General features: G+C 39.6%; 1 protein-coding gene across 7 annotated transcripts; it reads right to left on the minus strand.

Annotated features, from left to right (window-relative positions):
• Positions 1–2,180: 2,180 nt before the first annotated feature.
• Positions 2,181–16,592, minus strand: NMU (neuromedin U). Of its 7 annotated transcripts, none has more exons than XM_048305166.1 (10): positions 16,023–16,589; positions 12,825–12,883; positions 9,496–9,558; positions 9,353–9,412; positions 8,788–8,817; positions 8,630–8,680; positions 6,542–6,616; positions 4,327–4,380; positions 2,949–2,988; positions 2,181–2,367 (listed from the first exon to the last, which is right to left on the minus strand). In XM_048305166.1, the coding sequence occupies exons 1-9, from the start codon at positions 16,162–16,164 to the stop codon at positions 2,953–2,955; spliced, it is 570 nt and encodes a 189-aa protein (XP_048161123.1). In that variant the 5' UTR covers positions 16,165–16,589; the 3' UTR covers positions 2,181–2,367; positions 2,949–2,952. The 7 variants fall into 7 exon arrangements, with proteins under 7 accessions (XP_048161123.1, XP_048161124.1, XP_048161125.1 ...); XM_048305167.1 differs by having other exon boundaries at positions 9,511–9,558; positions 16,023–16,587; XM_048305168.1 differs by lacking the exon at positions 8,788–8,817 and having other exon boundaries at positions 16,023–16,592.
• Positions 16,593–16,992: the final 400 nt, after the last annotated feature.

Consider the following 16,992-nt stretch of genomic DNA (forward strand, 5'->3'; position numbering starts at 1 on the left):
ACCACACAGGTTTATTGACTGGAGCATCTCTCTTATGAGGGAAGGCTGAGGGAATGGGCCTGTTCAGCCTCAAGGGGAGAAAACTGAGAAGGGACCTCATCAATGTCTATAAGTATCTGCAGGGAGGATGTCAGAGGATGGAGCCAGGCTCTTCTCAGGAGTGCCGAGCAATAGCAGAAGAGGCAGTGGGCAGAAACTGATGCACAGGAAGTTCCAGTTGAATATGAGGAAGAACTTCTTTACTGTGCGGGTGACCAAGCACTGCAACAGGTTGCCCAGAGAGGCTGTGGAATCTCCCTCACTGGAGATAGTCAAGAACTGGATGCAATCCTGTAACCTGTGCTCTAGAATGACCCTGCTCTAGCAGGGGTGTTGGACGAGATGACCCACTGTGGTCCCTCCCAGCCTGATCCATTCTGTGATTCCGTGGTTCTGCAGCTACCACCATTACAGCACAGAAATTGTAATGTATGATATAGCAAAACTATAGTAATTACTATAGTAATTCATAATAAATTTCATTTTTATTTCAGTAATATATTTAGAAACCATATTGTACCAGAAATGAGTGCTATGCTAGAAGCAGAAATGTATTTTGCTCATAATGGTCAAATTAATTATGTAATCAATTAAAAATTCTGAACATTTTGATTCCAGCACTAAAATACAGTTTTCTTCTTTAATGCATGCCATCTCCATATAGGTGGCATGGACCCCATATGCAAATCTTTCAGTTTTTCTTTTGGAGGAAGAATTCCAAAATCTCTTGATGTGTCATTCCATTCAGTACCCCTGACCCAAGTCCCTCATGGCACTCAGCTTCAGCTGCTGCCTGCCCTGGGCAGCTCGGGGCTGGGGTGACCCTCGGTGCCGCGTGCATGGCTGCCCGGGGCACTGCCTCCCCTTACACCAGCTGAAGGAGATGTGAGGGCAGCCCCAGCCCACCCAGCCCATCCTTCATGGGTTACTGCTGAGGAAACTGATCCCACTTAAAACTATTCCAGAAGAAAAGGAAAAAACCAAACCCCGACAAACAGAAGATTAACAAAATCCGAACAAACCAAATGTCAAAGAGTGGCCTGCTCCAGGTGGTGGTTTGGGGTGAACAAAGGCAGCCACCCCGCTCCCAGCCCTGCCCGTCAGCCATGGGTTGCTCACATCCTGCCTGCTGGAGAGGGAGCTGTCAGCCCTGTGATGTAAGGCACTTCTGGAAAAAGCTTAAAACAAATAACCTAGTTTAATACAATACAATATAAAAGGCATTTTGCAGCAGGCCCTGCACTAGTTCTGAGCAGGGGTCATACATAACTAGATCCTCTGTTCACAAATAATTATGCCAGTTCAACTGGAGACACAGTGAACTGCAGAGCAAAAACAAGTGGGCAGGAAGAGGAAAAGGTCTTCTCAATCTGGCTTCCTTTGAGGCCATAACTTTTCCAGCTACCTTCTGAAGTTTCACTGCTCATCCAAAACTGCAGGAGCAGGAGTAGTAATGCTGAGGCCAATTCAAACCATGACCAGCCAATACAATGTTAAAAACTTTAGTCCACTGCTAAACTGAACCATACAAGCACCGGATGGTTTGGGTTGGAAGGAACCTTAAAGAACATCTAGTTCTGAGTGATTAGTTACTTTCAATGTAATTACAACCTCAACAACATCATTTAACACAATTCTGATGTGAAAATAAACTTGGACAGAGAAGCTGGGAAGATTGTGAGGCTAACTTGTGCTTCTGAGTAGAGTTTCTTTCAGTCTCCATCAAAAGCAGTTGAGTTTTCAAGCAAATTTTAATCCCAGTTGCAATTAAGTCTTCCTCTGAATGAGAATCATAGTGCATCTGTGTTCTTAATAGCTAAAAATAGATGCCATTATATTTTAGTTGAGTTCAAGTCAAGATATTTCTTCAAAACATGTAACTTGTTCATGTTCCTTTTATTAAGGGAAAAGGGATTCTCATCTGGTTTTTTTCAGCCAGTGAAACACACAAATCACAATGTATTCTGGAAAAAATGTGGTAGTGTATATTGCAAACATTCTCATTAAAACAACTCTCCGGCTGAGGGCCTTTATTTAGAAGGGAAAATTTGCTTAACAGTGTTATTAGAGGCAATGTCTGTTGCATGCAAACACTGACTCTTTTACATGTGGTTGTAAACATCATAACACTAGGAAACAAAGAATTTTAATATGCTTTTAATATAATCAAGAAAGTAAAGAACTTCTTAACAGAATCTGGTTTAAGAACATTTACATTCGAGTGATTTCTGATTGTACATTAATAACGAATAATTACTGTAAGGAAAACAGTACGTCCATGTACTCAGCTTTCCTGCAGTTTTAGTTCTAAATCGGGAATCTAAAATCCTGAAAAATAAGATAAAGCATTAGCTGTTGATATAACACTAAGTTGGATATAACACTTAAAATATGACGGCAGTATAAAATACGTTAGAAAAGAGAGCATGATAATATTGGTCTACATTTTTATATCTCTCCAAATTGTTGAATGCACTGAAATTAAATCATGAAGTTTGCACTTAGTTTAGTGAGATTTTTATCTCTGTAAGATTAGGGGATTACCTTCAGGATGTCAGTTTACTTTTTAGTATTCGTTTGACAGGTAGTTGACTCCTTTCTTAGAGGTACTTATCATCAGCAGCACCACTTTCCAAATTGTTTACAAATGTGGGATATTTTCCATTTCTTGCTGCCTGAAACACCTCTCTCCTCTCTGTTCTGGGAACTGAGTACCTACAGCTTCTGTTCACTTCATCTATAGATAAGTGTATTTAACACATCTGGGAGAAGTTTGTGGGCAGAAAGCTAAGTCGATTACGCAGTTAAAGGCTTTCTGAGACAACTTCTCAACAAAAATATTGTGGTCTATTTGGATAAAAATGAACTAATTTACATGTAGATCATGATTAAAAGTATTAAATAATTACCTCCTTAGCGAAAATCCACTGATCTCTTTCCATTACGTGGCTGAAAGACAAATATTTAATAAGTGCTCTGTAAAACTGACAGAATTTAGTAACAAAGCCCCAAAACATCTTGGTGTGTATAGAAATTGGTACATTTCTCAATAGTGTCATTGTGATTATCATCAAAGATAGATCTGACATAAGTTATTGTTTAATCTATATCTACCTCTGGAGGAGAATTATACACTAAAATTTACTGCATATCAACTGAAGAATGAATTATCTATCTTGTATGATTTTTTAAGGGGGAGAAAGCCGCAAGCAGTCACTTCAAGAGATCATTAATCCTTATTCTTATTGCATTTTCTTAAAATGTGCTGATTGTTATTATTGCATTGTAAGTGTTTGTTGCTATTAAACAAACACATGTCTTTTTAGAGTGTATTCTTTGATATAGGCAGATTTTCTCCCTTTTCACTGTGGTGTTTTTCAGAACTATTTTGCACTAGCAAGGGACTTGATACAACTTCTACGAAAGTTGAAAAAAAATTTCTTCATGGGCTTAATAAGGATTTGCCTTTTACTGTGGAAGGATGAATGCACCAATGCTAATATTACCCATAACTTTGGCCTGTCATAACAAGCCTAAGGATCCAAGCCTGATACATAAGAAATGTAACTATACAAACTTGTGGTCTTTTCATTAGAATTAGAGAATAATTTAGACTGCAAACAAGGCATTTAAGATCTTTGAGTACAACCCTAGCCACATTCTTATTTAAAGCCATTAGTCACTTTCTTATTTAAGTAGAAATACTAACCAAAATCAAGAGAACTATTCAAAAGTCTGACTTGCCACCTTCTCAATTTTGCTAAAATGAAGTAAAAAGGCTCTATGGCATAAAAGCTGTATTCAGTCTCATGAGAATTTCTCTATCTAGTTTCTTACCTTACTGGTCAAAACACAAGGAAAATTGCAAGGTCAGACCTAGCAGTGTGTAAGCATGGAATCCTATCATGTGCAAACATACTCTGTTGATGATGTTTTTGTAACATAAAGCATTGTAACAATGCTTTATGAAGATTTTCCAAAATGCCATATTTTCTAGAACTTTCTCTGACAATTAGATATGAAATAATCAATGACGTCTTAAGGCGTAGCATGGTATCATGTAGACACAAACCTATGAATATGATTTTTAAAAAAATTCCTACTATGCCTTTATTTTAATTCAAGAAAATGTCAGGAGCAGACCTGGAGAAGTCCTGTAGAGTGGAATGCCCTTACTGAAAACAATTTTCCTCAATCACAGTAATTCTTTCTGTAATTCAGTGGTTTCTCTACTTTTTTTTTAACTTTCACCACAAAGCAAAAATAAAAAATTCAAACAAACCATACCCTGTAGAAAAAGTAGCCTCTACTTTGAATAACTCTGGGTCCTTCAAGTTCTTCCTGGAAAAAAAAAGTATTTTAAATTATATCTACAGCTGTAAATTACTACATGCAAGCGTGGTTGTTTACATACACATAAAAAGTAATTCTTCAGAACTATATACAATCTTACCCCTTAAATGCTTTATGTGCATTTCTCTTCATGTCAGTGACAAGAAGTTTATGTTGTCATGTAGAAAGAGCAAACATGAATGGGGCCAAATTCCACCTGAAGTTTTAGCTCAGGTCAGATTGCTTTAGAATGGTGCTAGAAATGACGAACAGCCTTTGCCTCTGATGTGGGAACCTAGCTTCCCACATCTGATTTTCCAGGTTTCATTACCCAGGCACATCCAGGGTCTTCATGGTGATGGAGTCTCTACAGATAGAGTTGCTTTTTTCATCTTGCAGGAGGACAACAATGCAAAGCTTAAATATCAGAAATACTTGGGCTGCCCCCAGGAATGAGATCCCAGACTGTTCTCAAAGGTGTACCATAACCACCCCTCTCACATTAACTCCCAAAGAGCAGTGCTTATGATAGTCTGTCCTGTCTGTGCTGCACACAGGGTGAAACAACTGTCTAGTGATCCATACAGCAAGGAGGGTAACAAATGATGAAGAAAATAGAAATTCCATTTAAATGTAGCAAGTACAAAACATGAAGTATCCAGTTGCTTTAATGAGACCTTCATGATTAGAGAACACATTAGCTTAATCACAGTATTTTATTTGCTTCTGTTAGTATCAGATGGGAGTGATGTGTCTGTCCTGCAGGTGGGGAGACAGTCAGTTTGAGAAACAAAACAGTCTCAGTGTTATGCTTAACAGAACATAAAATGTAGATGGCTTTTATTTAGCAATGAGGGTATTTCTCAACTAAAAACTGGGGTGCTGTGATCTCTTGGGTGAATATCATAAGGTGAAGTGTCATGGAAAGGAATCACTTCGTGCTCTATTCTAATGCTGTGAGAATTGTGTAAAAGAGAATGACTCCCATCATTTCCAAACTACAGAAGTGGATTCAATCCAGGGAAGCTTTGAAAGGAAGTGGGGTTTAACCTATACATCATTTTTGAGCCTTGATTTTAATTCTGACTTAGGTTCACCACATATAGCATTATATTCAGTTTCTTGCTGTATGTAAAATATCTGTATGATTTTTGTTTCTATTGTTCTTCTCATTTTAGCATTACCTGGGTTTGAAATACCCATCTTGTATTTATAATCTGATTACTACTATAATTTTTTATATTTCAAAAGGATAAAATTTTTTCTGTACATTGCCTTTTAAGTGTCTTACAGTATTCATATGTCATTTTTTTCTACTTTTTCTACTCAATGTGTGAACAATGTGTGAAAACAGGAACAAAATAGGCAGGTGTTGCAAGATTAAGAAATTCATCTAGAACATAAAAGGAATCAAGGGTACAATTACTAGTGAGAAATTGTGATTTATGTTAATATGTCATTTTCTTCTTACAGCCAGACACTTCATGAAGTGTCTGGCTGTAAATAGTGTTCTTGTTTGAGATCATGTCAGAAGTTTGATACTAGAAAACAGGTGAAGCTAAGCATCTGTCGTTTTTGTAACACCCGCCTTCTAAACTTCCAAGAGTTTGGAGATGTTAAAAAGAAATAAATACCTGCCATAATAAATATGCATGTTCACAAGCCTACGTGTATATATGTACACAGAAAAATATGTATTCATGAAGATGTATGATTACTCAGTTTTATTTTAATGCCTGCCCTCTAGAAGGTATTTTGCTCAGTCTCTTAGATTGACTGCCAAGAAAATGCTTGAGTTGTCTTTCATAGATCATATCCTACCAGGCAAGCTGTAGCTCAAGAGAAGTCAAAGCTGTGAAAAAATCTGGTGTTGTTCCAAACTGGGAAGAAAGAATGAATTTAATAGAGCAAGTTTCCTCCTTCACCCATCCACCTTTTCAATTCCTTGTCTAGTCAGGGAGAGAGGTGGATGTGTTTATGCACAGCAGGTTCTGTTTTTTGTCCCAACATGAGGAAGAAAAAAGATCAGCAGCAAGATAACCCTTCCTGAAGCACATTCTGGGACACCAACCAAAATATATAAGCAGAAAGGTCTACAAGGGCATTTTTAGAAAAGCTAATGAGTCACAAAGCGTGAGAACACTAGCATGCAGAGTTTAAGTTTACATACGTCCAGTTTGTATCTCTTCAGTCTTCTCTCATTAAGCTGAGGAACGAGTTGCAGTAAAGGATGCAGGACAGACGACTGAGAGGACACGAACACACATACATGAGCAACAGTGAAATTTAGCCCTTATGATGCAAAAAAAGTCTCTGCAATATTGGCTTATGGACCAAACATGCACCAAAAAAGGACTGAAGATGTTCATCGAGAAACTTATTTTTTTTAACATTTTGACTTGAAAATAAGCAGGTATCAACATTTATATTTACACTATGCAGAGTGGTGGAGGAAAAAGCTATGCATCCTACCTTAACTAATTGAAAGTTCAGAACCATTTACACACTCCTGGAATTATTCAGACTTTGATGAGTCTCTATGAGTTGTACTGAGAATATTTCCATGCAGTATTCCTACTAACACTTCTAAAATTCTCTACTATGGAAATTAGCAGCTTCAACCTCTGTTGTACTGAAAAGTTCATTTTACTTCAAAATAAATGGCAACGACAAAATTGGGTTGTTTGCTAGAGAAAAGTGTGAAGTAGGAATCCATTCTTGAGTGACATTTGTAACCATGGCACTGGTCACTCTATCTAAGCTCCAATCATGGAATTGCTTGTTCAACAAGATTTTAAGCTTGCCGACAGCCTAGTTAAGTACAGTGGCATTGTGTGCAGCCTAAGTGCTCACCCTGGAAAAACACAACCATGTGGGATTTTGGAAAGAGGTCCACAGGGAGAAATAAAGAATAAAAACCTGTGTTCCATTAACCAATTTAAACTTTCAACTCATATAAATGTAATTTAAAAAATAATGCATTTTCGATACAATACTTCTTACAAAAGTAATGCAATTAAGATATATGGAGTAACCAGAGTTACCAAAGTGTTATTGTACTTAATAGGTAAAAAGAACTTGCTTATTTGTAGCCAATTTTGTGCTATCTGCCAAAGGTAGGCAAGCCTTATACATAAAAAAAGTAGGAGTCTGATGTGAGTGAAGGAGTTAATGGACATCCCAGCTGTCCACTTGGGCTCTGTCTTGCAGCCAGTGGAGAGAGGTTATAAAGCTGAGGAATGATGGATCTCACCTAAGTTAGTATCTCTGAGAACGGCTAGAAAATAATCATCTGAACAGCTAAACCAAAAGAAGTGAGAAAGCAGTAATCTCTGGGGGCAGTGGCAAAGATATGCAGGATGGTGGTGAAGTGGGATGCAGTAGGGTGAAGTGGGATGCAGTACCCTTTTAAGCAGGAGCAGCAGCAGAAATAGCTCATTTCACTGTGCCTTAACTACCCTTAAATCCTCCAAAGCAACTCTAGCATGAAAACATTGACCCCAATATGAATGATACCACTTTCTAGGAAATACACCACGTATTTCTGAAGAAATGTAAAGAACGAGGCAAAAATGGACATTAGCATGTAAGAATGATTGTTAAGAAACAAGAAAATATGAATATGTTTAACTTTCTCGAAATCCTATGGTGCATAGATGCACCCAGGTAACAGTATGTTTGCACTTCAAAAGCGAGAATGGATCACATGTACTTGACTTGGTTTATGACAATGCTTTTAGAGCAACAATTCTTTGCCATGGTTTAAACTATATTTTTCATTCAAAATATAATCCAAAGTCCAAGTGAGACTTAAATACTATTTTGCCTGCTACATATTTATGACGTGCAAATGAATTAATACAGTTTAATTAATAATGAATAAAAATGCTTTAAGAGTATCTAATAGTTATGGTCATGTTCTCAGCTTCTGTAAGTCCACATTGTTTCACTGCCTGTGCTATGTTCCAAAACCTGAAAAAAGTATTTGATCTCACTCTTAAAATTTGAAACTACAAGATTAAGATTCAGTTGGGATTCCATGAATGCTTGGTGGGGTTTGTTGGAATTTTTTCCCACACCTGTACAGTACTGATGATCCTCTCCCATATTATTAAAACACCTTCTGTACTTTAAACATGCAACTCCCGGTCCTGAGCTTGCTATACAGTTGGAGAGACGACTGCAGAAAGGAACATTGCCTTGGTTTTACATACAAGCACGCATGTACTCACTCACAAGGAGGTGCTATGCCACTTACCATGATGTCTGAGTTGCCCGAGTCATGAGTCTTAGAATAATGAAATAAGAACTGTTTGAAAAAATTAAAAGTGGGGTTTTACTACAAAACAGGGCAAGAGTGTTGTGATTTTCTTGCCTTTTTTTAGAGTGATTGTAGGACATATGTAGATATCTTACCCTTTTGGTGTTGTCTTTCTCATCTAAACCCTGTGGGAATAATAGTTGGTAGAGAGGCTTTTATTCATTAAAATAAAAAGCACAATGGATAATTTTGATTACATACATAATCTTTTCAGCACTGGGTTGGAATATTCTTCCTTGGCAGATGTATTGTATGTCTTTGTTTATCAATGTAACTAATAATTTCAAACTCTGTAGAGAGCATTGATTACTCTGCCCTAGAAGTTAGATGTGTTTAGCAGATGTTTCCTTGTACATCCCCAGACTCTCGTAAATAAGTTTCTTTGTCTATTGAGAATTCATTGTTTTTCTAATCTAGAGCAATAAAAATGCCTAACACCTTGTACCCAGCCTGGAGATTATTTTCCAAACATCGATGTATCCCTGCTGTCTTTACAAAGTGTTACATTCTGACAATGTAGCATTTCAGAGTAAAAACAGATAGAAATACTTCCTGCACTGAATGACAGTTTTCATACTGAGTCCTCAGAATTCATTGTAGACAATGGCACGGTGAGAGATCAGGCTTCAAAAATGCTAAGCAGTCTTTTGTGTGTGTTACCTGTGGTTTCTGGAGAAATCCCATGACCAAAAAACAAAGTTCTTCCAGTGTACTGGACACCTAATGCAAAGAAAACAGGAACTCAGCTATCACACTTGCAATTCTACTACGTATAACAAACAGTATCAAAATAGTAGAGTTACCTCTGTCTGACTCACCCGAGGTTGAGAATCTGTGGACAGGTAAGCAGAACATGCATCATCTATCTGTAAGAGTTCACACACTTTTTTTAGGAAGTCAGAGTAATAAAAACAAGTGAAATATGTATATTTTCAGAAAAAGGTAAGTGCAGCAAGCTACAAGCTTGTCTATTGTAAGGCATCCTCATAGGTCCATTCATTAAATACTTTGCATTCAAAGGGGGAAGGGCCTTAACCACATAAAAAAGAAAACAACAACCACAACAAACTTATACTTGCTTGATCTGAACAAACATAGCTATCTGTGACCTTTATTCCCTTACTGACCACATACTCCTCTTAACTACAAACTTCTCAGACTAAGTCATATTTTAAGTTATGGTTGTAAGCATCTGGGGCATGAACTATGAACTTGAATCTCTTCTGCAATATCTTTGTATTACACAAAACTGTGAAGAAAATGACAAAACTAAGGAAAGGGATTCAAGGATCAATCCTCAAACACAACTCTTTCCATCGGATTACAGCATCCCTGCAGGTGTATGACACATGCATCCCTTGAGTGATTATGATATGTGCTGGCACATCTCATGCACACCAGTCAATTTGTGCCAGCAATTTCCTAAACAGTGTGAAACAACGCTACTCTTTGTCTTCACCAGTCTTTTCAAAGCTGTCTTCATTCAGTGCTGTGATAATCTTGTCTTGGAAGAAGTACTGAACAAGTGATTCCTACCCATCCTCTCCCTATGGTTCATAACTTTGTATTAACTACATCCTCCTTCTGTTGTCTCTTTTCCAAGATGAAAGAACACTGTAATACTACTAATTTTTAGTGGAGTTATTAATAGAGAAGGCATAAGAAATGGAATAAAAGGTATTTGAGTTCACAGAAATAATATTACTGGTGCTGAAACTCCTGAGTATTCTGTAAGGAAAAGTCTCCAACGCTGCAACTAAAGTCGCACAATTTAATAATGATGACAAAAATCAACTTAAAATTTTATTAAATAACTTTAAAGTTGTATCAAGAGTAACCTCCATCATTATAAGCTATTTTTTTCATGTAATGTTTGATAGTGTAAGATGAAAAAAATCTTTGCCACTCATGTTGTTCACAGGCTGCATAAAAAACATAATGGTTTGGGGTCTTTTAACAGAGCAGTTAATGCAATTGTTCTTGCAATTTTATTGTAGATAAAAAGCCCTAAATGACACTAATTAGCAATGAAAACATAAAAGAAAAAAAGAAATTTTTTTAAGAAAATGCATATCTGAGCACCTCAGGACAGGAGATAATCCATTTCTCCAGAGACGATCTATGAGAAAGCATTAGCAGACATAGTGGGAAAACTAATAGCTCACAGAATTCCCTCTTCAAATAGGTTTTGCTGGTAACACATCCTCTCTCTCCTTCCTTCATCTTGCATGTGTTTGAGTGTATTAGTTCAGCTTCACTACGTTCAGAGTAAGAAAGCATAGAGGAAGAAGACAGCAATGAATGAGATAAAATTAGGCTGAAGTAATTTTGGAAGCTTATGTTAAAAAGAGTGTACTTTCATCTTGGGGGGTTGTTTGTGTTTGGGTTTTATTTGTATATTTACTTGACTCAGAGAACTACCATAGCTGAGTAGCAGAACAAGCCAGAGAGTGCTTTGTGTTCAACACAATGGTATCTTTCAGCTAAAACCTTTGCAGAAAAAGCAAGGGTTGAGGAAAAGCCACAATTTATGTTAATTCCTTTTAAAAAAATTAATAGTTTCTTTTATGGATCTTCTCTCAGGTTTTCTCTTCTGTCTCAGAAATGTAGCCTGAGAGTAGAAGATTGCAAGTTGCTTTGTGTTGGTTAAATAACATAAAGAAACAAAAGGAAGTAAGAGACAAGTAAAGAAAAAAGTACTTATTTACAAAGTTCTCATATTTATAAACTCAGAGCCATTCCTGCAACATACAAGATTTATTTAGAGGCAGGGTTTCTCCTGAATGATCCACTAGTAAAGTAGCAAAGAGGGAAGAATTATTATTTGCACTTTAAGAAATTCCGGTGAACAAGTGTGAGTCAGTCATTAGGTTGATTTAGGGTATATAACTATATATCTAACTCTCTTTCCTTAGACCATTTCCAGTTCAGCATAATTCTGGTTATAATGGTAACTTTTATATTGCTTCTATGATGAAATTTTACAAAATTTAGTATCTTATGCATACCATTTTCTTCACTGAAATCAACAGGACCTTTGTCTTGGTTTCCAATCACCACAGAGACAAATCTTACAGCTAGCAAACCTTATCAAGACATGCAGAAATGTATAAAGCAACTTTTTAATCCAGAATGTAAATAACTAATTTTCAAAAATTCCTTACTATTATCAGGATCTTACTTCCCAAAAGACCATTTTTTCCCCTAGAGATAAATGTCACTAGGGCTCGTTCAAGTGCCAGTCTGGAAATAGGTTAGGTTTTGAGTCACCATCTCCAATAGGAACTATGGGGAGATAACAGTAAGCAGAATGTCTCCTGTAATGGTCTCAATCAGAAGAAATTTACTCTCTGCATCTGCCCCCCTGATGAGTCACTTGCTTTCCAGTGTTATCAAAAGCTACTAAATTAAATGTCAACACAATAGTTGAAGGTTTCAGCAACACCAGGGCATGCAAGTGGCAGGATAAATCCTCCCCACATGTTATGCCCTGCCACTCCATCTGTTCCAAAAGGGCAGGGAAGAGCCTGCGTTAACACATGCGTCACAGTCCAGGATCAAAACAAACGTTCCTTTCAGAGATGAGACTGAAAGTTATGATACCAATCAGTAGCCAAATGTTAGAGGGGCTAATTGACACAGTACATTGTCCTTTACCTAGTAAATTGAGAAGCTGGGGTAGGATTGAACAATGTCCCAGCCTTGTGTGCAGAACAGAGGATGCAAGAGGAAAGACTGGATGAGTTGAAACAATTCCTGAGTATCATGTACAGACTATAAAACTACCAGATGGGTCACTGTGATGCTTCCAGGGACAGTGACTGCCTGGTCATTCACAGTTAAGTGACAACTGTTATCAAACATAGCTCTCCATTGAGACAAGACAATCTCTTCTCAGAATGACATCCCAACAATCAGTCCAGACCCTGAAGGAACTGTTCAGAATATCTGGAAAATTAAATGTTTCACCTCTTTGCTGATGTCAAGATAGGAGACATACAGGAAGACATACTGGAAGAAAACACAGCTGAACTCTGTGCAAGAGAAATACTGGATGGGATGGTAAGGTGGGACTGTAGCAAGGATGGGCACAGAAGAAATGGGAGGATACCACATGGTAGATCATGCTTACCTCTTTCAACAGCTGCAAATCCTCATCTGATTCGAGTGCTTGGGATGGCATCGGTGCACCTGGAAGCACAAACCATGCTCAGCGATGCTGCACAGCAGAGGTCATTTGTGTAAGTGTCCCATGTCAGAGATACCTAGCACAACTAGCAACTGCAAAGGCCGAGAGCTGCTTGCTCCAAGGAAGCCTTCAACCCTGGGAGTTCTGCCGTTTGTCCTGTAGTTTTTGCCTGCTCTGTTTCAGCAACACAGCAGGACGTTTCTTCACAAGTTCACAGCAGATATGGACACTCACACGTCTTAGCAGTAAACAGTGTGGAAGTTACTTAGGTCTCACTGAGACCTGCTCAGAAAATCACATTCCAGTGCCTACAACCTCAGGCTTTCTGAGAACTCTGCTCACCTCCAGCACATGCACTGTGAGTTGAGGATCTAGACCCTACCTCTTGCCTTCATGTATGCTACAACTGCAGAATTGAACAGGCAGTATGTAATGTACGATTGCATATAGTTAGTGCCCTTGAGATGAACATGGTGTTTTGAGAATATATGTGCATATGAATACATGAATTGTATATGAATACCATACATGTGTAACTGGCTTTGTTTCCTCTGTCTTGCATATGTGATGTGGAAAAGTTTGGTCCCTCAGTAGATTAAATGTGTTATTAACTGCATAATGATGCAGTGAAGCTGTGCTTAACTTGGGGCAGCTCCTTTCTCTATCTCTTCCCACCCAGGCTGCAGACCTGGAAGTCACTGTTCCAGGGTCCCTTCCAAGTCAATGTCCAAAATACCCCTCTTACCACATTGTTATTTTACCTGGCAGTGTATTTCTGATAGCAGGGTATTGTTAGAGTCTCTGTAAATAACAGAAATGAGCATCACCAAATTGTGAGTACACTAGACACCACACAATGGTATCAGTGAGGGGATGTGCTGTAACTCCCATGGGAGGGAAACTGCTGCTGGGGAGGGTGATGCTTTATCTGTACATGCCGAGCTCTGCAGGAAACCCTTCAAAGTCATCTAATTTATACCTCTGCCCAAAGTTGCTGCCCATGAGCCACACTTAACCAGTTTATACACTGTTCCTAAAGACCTCAGTTTTAGAGAGATTTTGTAACCTCCCAGGCAGTCTAAAATTACATGTGGTCACATTTTTAAAAGAATTGAACCAAATTAAACAAAAAAGAGGTGAAGCTAGAATGTCCAGTGAGCATGGTATGAATGCCCATCATGTTATTTATTTTGCATTTACCCCTAATAACAATAATCACAGCGGTAGTTAGTTCCAGGCATTAAGGGATGGATTTCAAAACAACATTTTTGTACTGGCACAGACTTAAGCTGACTAATTATTACGGATGCTTGCTTTGCCCCAAAAAAAGAATTAGAGGGACTCTTAATTCCACACTACATAGAAGTGGGATTTTATTTTAAATTTTTGAGTTGTTCACATAAAAAGGAAACCGATTCCCAATTATTTGTTTCATTTCAAGGAAAAATGCCAAATAAATTAAAGGTGCTACAGTTGTCTTACTTTGTCTTCTTCTCTTAAATTAGTGCATTCAAACTGGAGTATTACCTGGGACTAGTATCCTGGTTGCAAAGCGTAGAACAGGACAACACTTCAAATTAGCACACCTTCCCCATCAAAGCATTGCCTGCCTATCTCTGAACACTGTTTCTGCCATTGCCTGGTTCCCAAGGCTTTTCAGGGAGAGCTAAAGAAATTCATTAGCATGAATTAGTAAACGTTAGGGCACCAAGCAAGAAAGCCTGACTACCCCAACTTTCTCTTTTTTTTTTTTTTTTTTTTTGGCCTGTAGCATAAACTTCTGGATAGAGAAGATAAATTATTTCACCCACTCCTCACTTTCCTTTACCCTTCTCCACATATTCAAAAATTTTTATTTCATGTGCAATCCCATCTGTTTTGTGCACCTAGGACTGTGTTCCTCCGAGGACCGAGCAGTGTTCCTCCATCACCCCATCCAGAACAGGGCTGCAGTACCTACAGGACTTCATTAATTTACACAACAGCACACACAATGAAACATTAAGTTGTTTTGCAATATATATAAAATAACCATAGGGGGAAGGGAAAAAAAAAAAAAAAAAGCAAGAGAGAGAAGAGAGAGAGAGGAGGGAGAGGAGGGAGAGGAAGGAGACAGAGAAAGAAAGAAATGTGTGTTATTGAAAAAGAGTCCTATTCAAAGGGAACATGGAGGAGAAAATCCTTCAAACTAAACAAAATCAACATTGTCCACAACCCATTTGCTCTCTTATCCTTCAATTCTGCCATCTTTAAGAAATTCAGCTTCTTTCAAGGCAGTAGAATGCCAGATGCACAGCCTGGGACTGACTTCTTACATCTTGTCTTCCCTCTATTGCTCTCCCTAAACAAGCTCCTGGCAATCGTTTGTGTAAGAACAGTGATGAAATACTGTGTGCCATTGCCCTTCGCTACGCTCCTCTTCCTTCCCTCCCCTCTTCCACATCTTCAGAACTTATTTTTAACATAATATTAAGTATGCTCTAATTCGATTTCTTTGATTATTGATATTAAAAGAAAACACAACAAAGCAGAACAAAACCTCACAACTAAAGCAAATCCCACGCATATAATACAAACAAAATGGAAATAGTCCTTGCACAGCATTTTGTAATGTTACTTTGCAAGGTGTAAGTAGCTAATCTATCTGAGGTGGGAAAATAGAGTAAAGAGAGTATGGTTTGTTAAACAGGCCACTAGATGCTTCACAAGAGCTCCTTGCTACAAAAATAGCAACTTTCAGGATTCCTCACCTGATAAATATTGCTACATGTAGGACTGCCAGAGGGTCCTAGATCCTAATTTTTCCTGCAGTTTTGTACATGCTGTTTCATCTCTTTTCTTGCCTTTTAAAAATCAGAATAAATGATACTTAAAATTAAATCTCTTTTTAAAAAAGCCTATTCCCCAAGCTGCTGGAGGGTTTTGCCAGGACAGAGTAATCCTACCGGGATCCGGGAAGAAGTCCCCCAGACCTATCCCCGAAACCGTCCCCAGCAGCTGCGCCCTCCAGAGCATCCTTGCCCCTCTCCAGCGGCGCCGCTGCCGCCGGCCCGCACGGCTGGCAGGCTGCGCGCACCCTGCTCTCAAATCATGCGCAGAGCTGGCGGAGCAGGAAGGGGTTGCGAGCGGGATGCTCCTCACCTTTGCAAGCAGACATCGAGGAGGCGAGGAGGACGAAGAGGAGAAGTAGCGGGGACCCGGGCAGAGCCGCGGCGTCTCCTGCCTTCCTCAGGCTGCGCTGGGGGGTGGCCGCGGGGGGCTGATGGTGGCAGAGGTGTCCCATGTCCGCCAAGTGCCCGGCGCCGCCGCTCTGCCAGCCGCTCGTCTGGGCATGTCCTCGCTCCCTGCCCCAACTTTTTAAATGTCCCCGACACGTGGACGAGCTCCAGCCGGGCTCGGGGAGGGCTGCCCCGCTCCCCCCGGGGGCCGGCGGCTGGTGACTCACCCCGCTCCGCCCCGGGGCAGGGCCGCTGGACCCCGTGCTGGCACGGCGGGTGCCCCTGCTTGGCACAGAGGCGAGGCGCTGGCCAGGCTCCAGGCCCTTTATTAAACCCCCTCCTTAAAAGCAAGTCCATGTTTTAATCCCCCGGAGCCCTGCAGGAGCCGTGGTGGCTGGTGCGGGAGGTACTGCTCCTCCACTGCCGTGGGTGTTCGGAGCGACGGAACGAGCGGCAAAGGGCGTTCAAACACTGTCCCAGCCCGGTGTACGCGGGAGAAGAGGCGTGATTTAAAGTGGGGAAATCAGACCCATTGGCTGATTTGCCCCCAGCTAGCTGAACGTGGGAGTAAATCTCGTGGAGCTTTCACGTGGGAGAAACCGTCGGTGACTGGGATGCGGGGCTTCGGGGATGCGCACCCCTCTCTCTGCCTTGGCACCCGCCGAATGGTCACTGAGTTTTCTGAAGACTCCCTGGCTGCAGGGGTGTGACTGCCTCCTGACTTTTCCTATGCCTTAAATACACACGCAATGCCACACGACGAAATAGAACTCAGTGATATGGTAATATTTAGAGATTAAAATCCTAATACCGTGCTTAGCAAGGTATTTTACTTAAAATGCAGCTGCAGACCTTGGTCCCTATTTATGACTGTAGATAATAAAAGCAACTAC

Source organism: Corvus hawaiiensis, chromosome 5 (assembly GCF_020740725.1).
Source record: "Corvus hawaiiensis isolate bCorHaw1 chromosome 5, bCorHaw1.pri.cur, whole genome shotgun sequence".
Lineage (NCBI taxonomy): Eukaryota > Metazoa > Chordata > Aves > Passeriformes > Corvidae > Corvus > Corvus hawaiiensis.

Bases quoted from the DNA above. Each gene is read 5' to 3' on its own strand.
- NMU (XM_048305166.1), bottom strand. From the start codon at position 16,164: ATGGGACACCTCTGCCACCATCAGCCCCCCGCGGCCACCCCCCAGCGC. The intron at 4,381-6,541 runs GTATGTAAACTT...TTTTTTTTCCAG, and splicing joins TGAAGAGATACAAACTGGAC to GAAGAACTTGAAGGACCCAG. The intron at 2,989-4,326 runs GTATGGTTTGTT...TTTGTCTTTCAG, and splicing joins GAGGCTACTTTTTCTACAGG to CCACGTAATGGAAAGAGATC.